Raw genomic sequence first — 14,826 nt, forward strand, 5'->3', positions numbered from 1 at the left:
AAGTTTTTTTTAACTGTTATGAATATGTATGTTGCAACAAAGATGAAAATAGTACATAAAATAATGTGTCCTTGTTCTAGTATTGTTCTGAACAAGATATATGCTGAGTAGAATTCACCCTTATCTTGATTGCTCAAAATTGCAATTATAACCATCACTAATGATGTCTTCATTTAACATTTCATTGTAGCTTCATATACTCTAGAGTTCTATAGTTCATGGGAAAATTATAAAGAAGTAAACTAAGCTGCTTAGATTACGTTAACGAAATGTCTTGTCTAAAGAAAAGACTTGGATAACTCTCTCTTGAATGTGCTTAGTCTTCACGCCATAAATGATGGGATTGACTGTGGGTGGTACAACCACATAGAGGTTAGCAAGGAGAATGTGCACATGCAGTGGTATACTGTGACCACCAAAACGGTGAGCAAAGAAAGAGAAAAAAGCTGGTGTATAGAACAAGAGAATTACACATACATGGGAACCACATGTACCCAGAGCCTTGAGTCGGGCATCCCGAGAAGGAATTCTAAACACAGCACAAAGGATAAGGATATATGAGACAATGATCAGTACCACATCTAGGCAGGTGGAAAATAGGGCCACTATTACCCCATAGTAAATATTGACCTTGATGCTGTCACAGGCCAACCTGGCAATGCCCATGTGTTCACAGTAAGAATGTCGAATGATGTTCCTCCCACAGTAAGTGAGCCGATAAACAAGGAAGATCAGGGGGAAGCAGATGAAGAAGCTTCGAGTCACGGATGCAATGCCCATTTTAATGATGACAGATGGTGTTAGAATATTGGTGTATCTTAGTGGGTAACAGATGGCTACATAACGGTCAAACGCCATAGCCAACAGTATGGCAGACTCTGCCACAAAGATGAAGTGAAGGAAAAACATCTGAGACACACAACTGGCAAAAGAAATGCCTCCAGCCTGGAACCAAAAGATTGCTAACATTTTCGGTGTTGTGACTGTGGACAGAAAGATATCAGCCAGGGCCAACATGGAGAGGAAAAGGTACATGGGTTCATGTAGGCTCCGTTCAGTGAAGATCAGAAATAATAGCAGTGCATTGCCTGCAATGGCCACTATGTACATTGAACAGATGGGGATGGAGATCCATATGTGTGCATCTTCTAGTCCTGGGATCCCAATCATGGTGTACCAGATGTCTCTGAGATTGGTGTGGTTTAAAGTGGTTGAAAATGTTGTCATGTTTATCTTATCCACTAGTTCTGGACCTGTCAAAGCAAAACAGCAACAACAGGACAAAACAAAAGCAAAATGAGAAAAAAGAATGATAGTGGGTTTTTTTTTTTTTTTTTTTTTTGTGAAATTAGATGTGAACACTCACCATTGGCTAAGATTATTTTCTTATGAAAATGTTAATCTCTTGCAATTTATATGTAATGAACTGTACAGATTTCCTTAGCAGGAGAGTAACCAAAGTTTTATAAAGCTTTGCTAACTGGAACTCTAACAATGTTAATTATAGTGCAAACTTGGCTTGAATTGAGACCATACCGTAAAATGCTTTCTATTGCTTCTTTTCCTCCAGACCTGTGAGGCTCTGACAGGCTTTGCCTAGCATCATTGATTTCTCCTATTGTCACTTATGATGTTCAAACACAATTCTCTTCTTCTTCAAGTTCCAGAGATGCAGTGTTCAGAAACCTGATTCCTTTGGGGAGCTCATAGCTATTGAATAAGTGTTACCCATTGCCTACGAACTATTTTAATGCAAAACTTTTAGTCAAGAGTTGTCTTTTTTTCTTACTTAAGCTATTCATTTAACGAACCAAGGATATCAAAACATGGCAAATCCTTGTTTTGAAGAATGACATATCAGTTTTGTGTTTTGATACTGGATCTATGCTTTTCTTCGGCATGACTGCAATGCACAACGCTCCAGCTTAACCAGGCATCTAACATTTTGTCTTCTCTGGACCACACTGTGACCTACAAAGTTCATGCTTAAAATACTGTGTTTTCAAGTTACAATAAAAATCACACACAAAACACTCCCACGGTGTTTTAATTAAGTGTACGAGTATCAACTGGACCACATATGGCTATCTGCTGCTTAGGCATCATGTTTTGGACCCACCTATAGCCAGCACGGAGCTGAGTGAGCACTTACGTTACACTAATGGAAGTCAGCATATATCCTCCTTCACACACCAGTTACCTTCTCTCTCTCCTCACCTGTCTTGACTCTTGTTCACACATATGTCTTTTGTTTCTGTTTATATTTCAGGCTTCTTCTTTTCTTTATTCATCTTATAAACAAATTCCAATGATAATGGAGAAAAGTGCTAATAGAAAATAAATAAATTGTGTAATTATAAACAAATCAAGGAATCAAAATAAAAATCTTAAATTCACTCTAGTATGTTACTATGTTAAGGAGATGGTAAGATATAGATCATAAATATATTGAATTAGAAAGATTTTATTCCTTTCAGAGAACTCAAAACATGGACAAATAACCATCTCTCCAAATAGGTCAAGATAGAAAAGGTTGGAGATATTCAATGTGTCATTAACATAATATATAGTATGTTTATAAAGAAACAGTAAAGATTCTTGAAAATATTGTTATTAAATCTGTTTATCACTGACACCTCTGAATTACAAAGCAAAAGCTTGTAACTCATAGCTGTTGAAAAAGTGTTAACCATTACCTACGTACTGTTTTAATGCAAAACTTTTAGTTAAAAGAGTTGTGTTTTTCCTTATTTAAGCAATTTATTTAACAAATCAAAAGCTCAGATAATAAATACATGTAACTGCATACATTTCAAGCCATCTAGCAAACACATATAACTAAGCAAAATGAGACATAGGACTAGACACATAAATTGTAACTTTAAGCTTCAGATAGATGGCAGAGTGTATGACTTTTGGGTTAAACCTCGATGCTAAGAATGATATTTTTAAACCCCAAGGAAATGCAATATATATATTGCAATATATATATATATACACAATATAAATATTTTATCATTTCAAAGTAATGTTTTCAAAGGGACTGTGTGCTTTTTTTTGTTCTTTTCCAAGTACATATTGATGTATTATATGTCAAAAATAAAAAGTTTACATTTTATTTCATCTTTTCAATCCTAGATATAATAATAGTAATGAGCATGTTTACAACATTATAGTGTAACAAATTTTTGTTGAGTAAAGTGTTGTCCCAGCTGAAGGTAATGAAGATAGAATTTCTGCTGTTACTTTCCATTAGCAATTAGGGGTTTCTCAAGAGATAAAACATAAGCACTTTTGAACCATGGCATTGCTATCAAAACTGCTTTGGTAAATATGTGTGTACACAAATGCATAAAATAGAGATTTCTTTGCAATAGATTAATGCGTGATGAATAAAGCTCAAAAATTATTTTGACACAATTTGGAAAAATGTAGTGATACCATTAATTAACATAGAAGGAAATCAAGAATTTAAAGGGGTAATTTGTAAAGTAAGTTGTGATTTTAAAAGAATTGTTAGGTTCCTTTTAATTTTTTGATAAACAAAAGCATCTTTCTTTTTATGCACTGTCACCTTCATGAATATATTGAAACCTTTTAAGGTCATATAAGTTAATCAGCTGCCTATATGAGTTGTTTTTTAATGGATATTTATGGTGCTCACATTATTTGCTCAACATGAATTACACTGTGAAGAATACTAAGACAGGTTAAGTAGGATCTTGGGCTTCAGAGTCTGACTGCACTGTTATTCCAGCATATAACTCTCATCTGTATATATGAGTATATTGAAGTGAGGTGGTGACAATGGTTATGTCGTTACATCGACGTGGGATTCAAGGAGGGTAACTATTGAAGGAGTTAGACCAGCATCTCACACACAGTTGCTTAATAAGTAATCATTTCTATAACCGATTCATGTATTGCACCAGATAGAGAAATTAGAAACCAACCCATATGCCAGATTTCATCCTGTCATTTTTTTATCAGAAGCAAGATCATTTGTGGTTTTGAAGGTTCAGAAATCACCCTAGGATTATACTTGACAAATTCCTCTGTCTTATACAAACAAAGGCCATGAAGAACATTGGAGGAAACACAAACGGGAAACAGGCACTCAAATGACTCTTAAAAAACTTACAAGCAATAGATATGTATATACAAAGAATGCTTATATATGTATAGTTACTCTTTTTCTTATTGAAATTGTATTTTTCACATAGTATATAATAATTATGGTTCCTCCTGGTTTCTCTACATCTCTCTATCAGCTCAATCTATCCCATTTATGTATCACTAGAAAACCATTTTCTTAGGAAATATGATATGATATAATATAATATAATGTAATATAGTGTCTGTCTTTACATAATAGGCAAGTATTTTGTATGCCTACAAAAAGTCAGTGAATCAATCTGGAAGCTGACCAAATGTGCATTGTATACTAGAAAGACAACTGAATGCCTCTGAGTTCAGCTCTTCCCATTCAACCATGATCTTTAATGCGACATGCCTTACTCTGACCTCTCTGCCTATAACAACTGAAGTATAACCAGCTTATATATAATTCCACTTAAAAACATATGAAATCCAATTTTTGGAGCTCTAAGAGCAAAAGCACCAGGCTATGGGTTTTGGTCATATTTTAGTCCATTCTTTTAGATTAAATAAACATTGAAAACAACTAAACAGCCTATGTGGACCTCTATATTGTATCTATGGTACATAGTTTATGTAGGAACAGTGTCCAGACAATTCTGTTCACAGGATACCTTTTAATAACTTGTATTATTTGTATTTTTAAACTAAATATTTTAAGGCTTTCATATCAGTTTTGTCCTGTGATTTTTGTAGTTTAATGCTCATCTTTTCAACATCATAATAGCATGTAAATATAATTACTGGTATGGTTTATACACCACACATTATACAAATGAGATAGGAACAGGCTAAGTTGCTTGTTTAAGTCACACAACCTGTATATAACAAAGCAAAAACTCAACTCCTATCCTTAACATGACCCATCATTTGCTATTTACATAGCAACAACTCCCTCAACTGCCTTTATTTCTGGCCTTCTTGATGCAGTTATGTTATCTTCCTATTGATGCAATTATGTTATCTTCTTATTAAGTTCTCATAGCTCTTCTTGCAGAGCTATTGGAAAGCTTTTCCATAATTACATGTTATTATTGTTAGACATATGACTATCAAGTGTGCTGGGTAAAATTTTGTGTTGAGAATAAGTCTTGAAATAAAAACCTTAGATCATTACCAGTGTTTATTGAAATTACAAAGGGTTAGTGGATGTCATGTCCAGAGACATTGCAAGGAGCTAGAGAAGTTGAATACGTGACGGCATAGAGTCACTGTGGTTGGTGGCTGTCAAGGGAATAGTCACTCAAAGAAAAATTCAGTCACTGAAAATCAAATAACATTAGTAAGCATTCTTTTGTAAGAGAGGATTGGCCTCGATTGGTTTTTCTTCCTTGGAAGAAATTCATAAAAGTGCCAAGGTCCTTGTGCAGTCTGTTGCTCATATATTTGTTAGACTCATGCTAATTTTTCCTTATTATTTATTTTTTTCTTCTCATTTCTAACTACATCACTCCCAAGTGCTTTACTTCTAAATTATGTGCTATTTCTTCTTTTCCACTGTGTTCAGAAATTTACCTAGCGTGGAACTCAATACATAGTGCCACATCAAGCAAGTCAAGAGAAACTAAACAAAGCAGTAAATGAAGCTTACCATGAAATGCTCCAGCAAATTCAACTCTTTGTTTTAAGAATCATATGTCCTCACCTACTCTACTAATGCTTCATTCGTTACTGTGTTCCTTCATTTCTGGTTTGAATAACATGAGGTAAACTTTTGATGTCTTTAATTTTTGAAAACACCTCTGAGTCAGAATCTTAAACCATAGCATGGATTTTTCTCAATTTATAGGAAACCTAACTTGTAATTGACTACATTATAGTGAAAAAAAAACCTATTGTTTTCTGGCTTATTCCTACTTTAGGAAAAATAAAAACTCATGATCCACATTCTGGAGAAATTCTCCATCATGGTAATTTCCTATCAACAGATATAATTTATTTGTCAATGAGCTCTTGTAAAACTTGTGGGACTGAAACAGTAACACCCTATTGTTTCAGGTGTTCAGTTACAGAAAACCTGCTTCCATCCTCAACTTTAAAATAGCTAAATCCATGGTTTGAACAAGTGCCTTACCAGGGACAAGAATAGCTGGGAAGTTGTCACCATCTCTTTCCGAGGAATCAGGACTATCTATAATCTCACACTTCACACCAAAAGATATGGTCTGCAGAGAGCACTATGAATTTTCTGATTTCTAACAACAGCTGTTGTTTCCTCTTCTGCTACATCTGCAGACTCCATGGTGGTCAGCAAGGTGGGTTGTGTCCCACTAATTACGTCCTACTGCTCATCAGAGACTGGTATAAGTTTCTCAATCCTAAGAGATCTTGGACTCCATAGAATTGAGGGATCCCAGAAGATGTCTGTGGTCTTCTGAGGCTTAGGTCCTTAGGTAAGAAAACCCAAACCAAAGCAAAACAACACATAGCCTAAAGATCCACTTAAATTAAATAATCAAACTCAGAAAGATCATCTCTCTGAGACAGTTCTGAGAGTTTAATGAAACCTGTTACAACCTGCAACATACACTATAACATTTTTGGCAAAAATAATTAAAAAAAATAAATGCTGTAAGAATGTGATTGTCAGGGTACCTGAGCCTAAATTTTACTCCATCAATGTATTCCATAGGGATTTATAATAATTCACTAAAATTTTGTTCGATTTTTAAAATTGATTTTAACTTTTTACATATGTGTATGTGTATCTGAGTATATGGCACATATCTGTAAGATCCCTGTGAGTCCCAAAAGAACATTGGATGCCTTAGGACTGGAGCTAAAAATGATTGTGAGAAATTGGATGCAAGTGCATAGAATTGGACTTGAGGTCCCAAGAACAGGGATTCCTCTTTGCCACTGATCAGCTATCGCCTTAGGACTTGATTTCTCTTGAATCTTAGCTCAGAATCTATGGAGATGAAGGAAGCACAATTCAGCCCTGTTTGTTGTCTTTGGGTCTTAAAACCAGCTTCTTTTTTTAAACTTTTTTTTAATTATTTGATGTCTCTTACATCATATATCTTGATCCCATTCATTTCTCTGTGCCTTTGTACCTGCCATCCTTTCCCTGCACTCCCCCCACACACATAAAAAAGGCAAAACAAAATTTAAGAGGGAAAAAATGAAAAGTCTTGTCATGGAAGCTGCAATATGATACAGTGAGTCAAGCAGTAAACCCCTTTGTCTATATGTCTCTTTCTTTACTTACAAGTGTTCATTGCAAAGAGTCATTGGTCTGGTTTGAGGCCCCTGGTTTCTACACAATTGATGCTGGGACCTCACTGATACTCTTCTTGGATATCCTGGTGTTGCCCTGTGTTGTGGAGATCCTGAAGCTTTGTGACTGTGGGTCGGGCCCCTTCACACACCCTAGCAAATCATAGATGGGGTGGATATTGGGGCAAGTCAAGTCATAACTCTGGTTCAGGGCATGGGCGATTGCAGGGTTGGTCTGCCTGTCAGTTCTCCCCTGTCATCATCATCAGGGTTAACTCTCCAGCTTCTCCCTGGCTAATTCAGTTTTACAGCATTGAACGAGAGGTGGGACCAGTTCTCCTGCTTTCACGCCTTCAGAGTCAACTCTTCCCCACCTACACCATCAGGGCCAGCTCCATTGGTTACCCAGGTGAGGTGCAGGGGCTACTCTCCTGAGTGCTGCAGCAGCTGAGGGGCAGGAGCAACCCTCCTTTTCTTATGACCCCAGGGCCAGCTCCTTTACATGTCTCATGTGTTTATTTGTTGGGGCTTTGGGGAGGACATCTCTTCTCTGCCCATGCCACTATATGCCAGAGTAAAGGGGACAGATGTCATTTGCTCATAACATCTGGCCTTAGTCACCCTCACCTTTGAACATGCATGAGGTGTAGGGCCCATTTCCTGAGTGTGGCAGCTGATAAGGGAGAGGGTCAGCTCTCTCCTCTGTTGCAGGTGGCAAGGAGTAAGGGGGCATCCTCTGACCCTCCCCACATTGCCACATGACAGATGAATAGTGGGGACAACTCACCTACTCTTACAACTTTGGGGATGGCTCACTCACACCTGTGCCAGCAGGGTTGGCTCCATTGTGTTGCCCACGCAATGGGCAGGGTCTTTTCTCCAGAGTGTTGTAGCTGTTCAGGGTAAGGGAAAGCTCTCCAGTTCTGATGAGCCCAGGGACAACTCTGCCATCTGCCTCAGGTGTTGATGGCAGGAGTGGGGGCGGGGAGGCAGGAGGTCAACTCTCTCTCACCTATGTCACCACAAGACAGATGAATAATGTGGACAATTCTCCCATGTTTATAACTTTGGGGTTGACTTATCCACTCCCCCACTAACAGGGTTGGCTCTATTATGCTGTCCTGGCAAGGTACAGGCCTGCTATCCTGAGTGTTACAGCTAGCAGGGGTCAGGGACAGCACTCTCACTCTGATGTCCACAGGGACAGCTCTCCCACCTGCTTCCGCGGTGGACGGGCAGGAGGAAGCATCTCTTTTGCACCCTTTGTTGCCTAAGATGGATGGGTAACGGAGATAGTCCTCCCATGCTCACAATCTCAGGACTGGCTCACCCACCCCTGTGACAGTGGGGTTGGCCGCCTTGGTGAAGTATAGGACCTACTCTGCTAAGTGTTGTAGCTGAAGGGGGTCATAGCTCCCCTGCTCTTGTGACCACAAAGCTAGCACTCTCTCCTACCTTAGGCATTATGGGGAGGCAACTCTCCCCTGCCCATGCCTCCATAGGACAGATGTAAAATGTGAAGAGCTCTCCCATGCTCATGACTTCAGGCTGACTTATCCACACCTCTACTCACATGGTACAGGACCTGCTCTCCAGAGTGTTGCAGCTTGTGGGGTGCAAAGACAACTTTCCCTTTCTTATGAACACAGGCCAGCTCTCCCACCTGCCCCATGTTCCTGTCCTCAGGATTGGCTCACCTGTGCTCTCAAAACAGAGCCTTCTTGGCTGTGCTGCCTAGACAAAGTATAGGGATTACTTTCCTGTGTGTTGCTGCTGGTCAAGGGATAAGCTCCCTCACCATATCAGCCTACTCCCTTCCTCTCTCTTCTCTTCAGACATGCCTCTGTCCACAGGACTTGAAACATTCCATTCTCTCTCTCTCTCTCTCTCTCTCTCTCTCTCTCTCTCTCTCTCTCCCTCTCTCTCTTTCTCCTATACCATATTATCCCGTACCTCTGCTCACTCTAATAGTGCCCATTTGGCTGGTGTCATAAGGTACAAGGCAGCTCGTGTTTTCTCTTTGAAGCCCAAGGCAGACGTCCCACAGGCCCACATGTGGGCTTCCTTGACTCACTCAGATCACCATGACACTGGTCTGTGTCATGCTTCCTTGGTATAGGAGGTCCTTCTGTTTGTGTGTTGCTTTCATTGGTTAATTAATAAAGAAACTTCCTTGGCCTAGTTGATAGAGTGGAACTTAGGTAGGTGGAGAAGATAGAACTGAATGCTGGGAGGAAGAAAGCAGAGTCAGACAGAAGCCATGGATCCTCTGCCTGAGATGGATGCCAGTTAGAATCTCTTGTAAGCCACTGCCACATGGCGATACACAGATTAATGGAGATGGGTTAAACTAATATGTAAGAGTTAGCCAATAAGAAGTTAGAGCTAATGGCCAAGTAGTGTTTTAATTAATACAGTTTCTGTGTGGTTATTTCTGGTGTAAACTAGCTGGACAGCCGGGACAAATAAGCGGCCCTCTCCCTTGCAACAATTAGTGCCAACACGATGGACTAAATCCACTTAAAAACATTAAGGAGCTTAATTTTAAACACAAAAATACAGTTTAATACAGATTTTTCCTGTTTGGTGACTCCTTTGAGAGAGATTTTTCTTATTCAGTCATAGCAGGAAAAAAGCTGCGTGGATTTAAGGTTTTAAAATGCCTCTTCCTGGACCATTCTGCCAGTGTGAACTCCAGCTGTGAGGCATTTCAATGGCATTTGTGGGCCCAGGTGTTTGTGTGCCCACTTGGGGTCTGGAGGAAAGTAGATGAGACCACGCCTGTGGCTTGGCTCTTCCTGCCTGGGCAGGCCAGGGAGATCAGGTCTACTAGGCTTAGGCAGGCAGGAGAGGTAGATTCCGGCCACCATACAGAGAGATGTTCCTAGGCTGCACAGTACTCTGCATGGCAGATTTGGCTGTAACTCTGATAAAAAGGGTTTATGTGCTGCATGCTCGTTCTTGGGGTTGGACTGAGTGTAGCTCCTGCCTGGTAGCCTCAGAGCTACCACTGGTGGTGCTTCCACCATTTTAAAATTGGAGAGAGGCGGAGCCAAGTGCCCAACTGCCTAGCACCTCCTGGTTGGTGCATTTAGCTGAGTTCTGCCTATCCTGGCCATATGGTGGGACGTTGAGGCAAAACCAGTTTCTTAGTATGTTAGTCAAATATTTTTCCACAGAACAATTTCACCTACAGAGACTGTTAATACTGTCATATATAAGATGAGACATATATGTAGGAAAATTGCTTTAAAATCAATTCCCATATCTATAGCACTTACCAGTTATAACGCACTTTCATATATCATTATTTAAGTCCATATTTATCCTTCTTAGTATTATTTTTCTATTGGTTAATTATTGACATCAGAGCTCAAACATGAGCAAAATAATTCATCAGTACAAATGATACTTCCCTAACTTTAAAGTAAATGTGGGATTGTGTGCCAAATAACATTGTTTGGACAAGCTGACACAGTTGACAGTAAAAAAAAATATTGAGAATAACAAATATGATTGGAAATAGTCCTTTAATACAATAATAGAACCACATTAAAGTAGCAATGTTTCAGGTGTGTCATTTCATGTTATGAAATACTATTAAATTGTATAGGGTTAAATAGATTAGTATTATCAATAGATTTTCCTTATGCTAAATGGACAAGACCCAATAGTCACTGAAACAAGCAACTGAAATAGAAGCAGAAGAATAGTAAGAATGATGATTTGACAGGGATTAGATAACAATGTGCAAGCTTATCTACAGATTCTTACAATTGATGACAATATGGAGCAGTGGCTGAGATTTTTAGTTAAAATTGCCAGTCTTTTAAAGAGCATGAAAGCTGTAAGCAACTAAGATAGATTGAATTTTTTTAAGAATAGATCTATATTATATAATTGCAACATAATACAAAGGAAATGGATCAAGATTTCTTCACTAGACCCTGTTTGCTCCTAAAATGTAAATTTATATTTTGTAAACTGCCTATTTGCCTGATGCCACAAAATTATTTGATATTAAAATCAACTTCACATTTTCAGAAAACATATTCACTGCAATAACTTCATTAATACGTGTTTTCAAATGTAAGTTTCAGATTTCTACAAAATTATGGCAGCAGATGTTTTGAAAATGAACAAATAAATGTTTAGTTTATTACCTTGGATACATTGGAACAGTGCGCAAAAATTGGTAGTATCTTCGTGTGTGGGGAAGCTTTGTTTGTGCTCATGAACTGACAAGTACATTCTACACAAAGTCCATACAACTGGCTTGGTTTCCACACTGCACAAGAAAAGCTTTTGCTTCGATCTTCTGAAGCCTCTCCTTGTAAATGGGAAGGTTAAGGAAGCAGATTCTCTGGACAGTCATGCCTATCAGTGATGGATTAGCTGGTTCATCTTTAACAGCCACATCAGCATCAATTCAAACAATTTGCTGTTTCCTTTATTGTTGACAGATGATTGTCTCATAATTCTTTTTATGTTTATTAGGTAAGAAGATAAATGAAACCCCTTTATTTTTGTGCAAATATAAAGTATTCCATCCATTCATTACTCTTTGTTCAAGTGTATGTTTTAATTTAAAATTTTTAATTGAAAATAGATTCCTATACAACCCCACTACAATTTGCCTTCCTCATTCCTCCAAATCCACTCCCCATCTCTATCCCTTCAGAAAAGAGCAGGCCTCCTGGAGACTAGAGCCAAACACAGCAAAACAAGACATGACATATCAAAAGCCCTCAAATTGAGGCTGCACAAGCCAACCTAACAGGAAGAACAGAGTCCTAGTTGTATGTAAAAGAGTCAGAGATACGTCTGCTCCCATGGTTCAGAATCCCACAAAACCGCCAAGCTAACAACAATAACATATATGCAGAAGTCCTTGTGCTACAACCCATGCAGACCCCATGCTTGCCACTTCAGTAGCTCTCTGTCCATGTGAACCTTTTTTAGTTGATTTGGTGGGCCATGTTCTCCTTGTGTCCTCCACTCGCTCTGATTCCTACAATCTTTCGACCCCCTCTTACATCAGGGATTTCTGATCAGGGATTATGATCAGGGATTACGATCAGGGATTTCTGAGAGAAGGTATCAGTGGACACACCCAGTTTAGACTGTCTCTCTTTCCATATAATGCCTGTCTCCCACTACTGCCAGAGGAAGTCTTTCTAATGATTACTGCACAAGGCACCTATCCATGTCGATTTTTTCCCACAGTCTTGTTTGATTTTCCCCTAGGACTTTGGGCTATCCAGTCTCTGGTTTCTGACAATCCAGGCAGTATTAGACCTGGGCTCCATCTGGTCGCGTAGGTCTCAAATTAAACCAGACTTTGCCTATTCTTCACAAGTTCTGCACTGTCATTGCTCCAGCACTCTGACAGACAGAACAGATTGTCAGTAGAAGGTTTTGTGACTGAGCTGTACTTATTATAACCTTTTGTATTATAGTTTATTCTTATTAGGAAGTAACGAATACAACTTTGAAAAGAGAATAAAAACTTAGAACTATAAGAAATGTATAACTATATACCAATATTTTGGAGTTAGTTGCATAGATAGATAGATAGACAGATATGAATTGGTGGAAAAGAAAGGTAATAATTTAATGGAAAGAAAAAAGATAAAAACAACACTTATAATGAGGCCATTAGCTCAGTTTAAATGGATATAAATCTACCAAAAATATATAGTATCTCAAAGATACTATTTTATAATATAAAATATATAATATAAAGATATTCTTGTGAAAGAATAGGTACTTATAAATGGTTATAGAGATTGCAACCTTCATTTTCTCAGAGAGAAAATTAAAAGTTACATTGAAAGATTATTCCAAGTAAGATTAGACACCAAAATATCACTTATGATAAAATCATCAACTATAATGTAAAGCTTGTGGCATGTTTGCAATAGACAGCTGTAGCACAAGGGTTTCTTCATTGATTACGTGACAGACTGGAAAGACTCAGATACTGAAAAAAGTTAGAAAGGCCTCAGTTCCAAGTAATTTGTTATGTGTCATCTCATGTATACCATGATGAAGACACCCTCTCATGGGAATATTTTGATAGCCTCCCTCTGGAACCTTCTGTCTGTTTGTCCATGTATTGTAGTAAATAACTCTCCTGCCAAGTAGCTCTCCCTAGTAGAGGTTTTGAGCATGTCCTTATGAATTCATATATCCTTCACCCATCCCTAGGTGGGTAAGCCGGAAAGAGAAGAGAAAGATGCATTGCTAATCAGAGAGCTCAGGTTTTATGGTACGATGATCCCACGGTGTGTTTATTGGTACAGTAGAAATGAGGCCTTTTCTTCAGGATTTTCCTAACTGAAGTTTTGTTCCATTTTAGAATGAAACTTGGAATCCTTAGTGAAAGAGAGGAAATAGAGCTTTGCAATGGTCTAAACAGAGACAACTAATAGAAGAACTGAGAAAAACATTGCAGCAGTTAATGGTTCAATTGATGGGAAGTCATAAAAGAGAATGGCAGATTAATTTCTTGATTGGGGACTTGAAGGAAATCTGGAAGTAGGAGATGTTACAAAAGGTTTTGAGGAAGGCTGGAAGTGAGTCATAGCAATTGAAAAGTTGAAACAACTTCTGAATCTTCAAGTAGAAACTGAAGAATAATGTTTTGGCTAGTATGGGAAATCCATCATAAAGAAACATGGACACCAGGGCACACCTACCAGGAAGTCAGAAACTGAGTAAGTCAACAAGCTCTAAAATGCTACCTTTCAGAAGACAACCACCTATTCCTTATTTTAGTTTACTGGAACTTTCTCTTCAGCTTTAATGCTCCCTACCAACTTATGATTCCCCCAAACACTTTAGACACTAGAACTTAAAATAGGTTTTGTGTTACTGGTGAATTTATGTCTCTGCTGGGTGCAATAGGAATGTACAAATTTTCAACTTATGTATTTATTTATTCAAGTAATATTTATTATGTCACTTGTATGCATAAACAAAACATAGCTATCTTCAAAAACTATGGGGAGTTTATAATTTCAACATTAATGACACTAAAATCTATCAGGTAAGAAAAATCTATCTAGGTAACAGTGAGAAGATATTAAATCAGATGTGCTAGTGCTAGCTTTAGGGAAAGCACTTGACATTTGGTGGGAATTTAATGGCCAAAGTAATTCTCATGATCCAAAATATCTATAGATATTCTACTGATATTCTATATAGTAGAAGGCTGCATGGAAACTAAGCATTAATGAACTCATAATCAAAGTACGTCCAAACGTCTACTGTAAGAATGAGTAAACTGTGTCTAGTGATTAAAGCATCCAAGACTCCAAAATAACTAAACTAATCAGATCATTTGAAATGAAGCACACCTTCATGGAAAAGTGTCAGTGACGTGTCTACAAACAATACCAAAAGATGAAACAGACTAAGATATAGACTAAGCATTTGCTGAGTTTT

The 14,826-nt window shown here is 38.1% G+C and overlaps 1 protein-coding gene across 1 annotated transcript; it reads right to left on the reverse strand.

Moving 5' to 3' along the window:
• Window positions 1–261: 261 nt before the first annotated feature.
• Window positions 262–1,227, reverse strand: LOC130879971 (olfactory receptor 52Z1P-like). Its single transcript, XM_057778784.1, has one exon. The coding sequence runs from the start codon at window positions 1,225–1,227 to the stop codon at window positions 262–264; it is 966 nt and encodes a 321-aa protein (XP_057634767.1).
• Between the last annotated feature and the right edge of the window lie 13,599 nt (window positions 1,228–14,826).

Source organism: Chionomys nivalis, chromosome 8, assembly GCF_950005125.1.
Source record: "Chionomys nivalis chromosome 8, mChiNiv1.1, whole genome shotgun sequence".
In the NCBI taxonomy this organism is placed as follows: Eukaryota; Metazoa; Chordata; class Mammalia; order Rodentia; family Cricetidae; genus Chionomys; species Chionomys nivalis.

Bases quoted from the DNA above. Each gene is read 5' to 3' on its own strand.
- LOC130879971 (XM_057778784.1), bottom strand. From the start codon at position 1,227: ATGACAACATTTTCAACCACTTTAAACCACACCAATCTCAGAGACATC.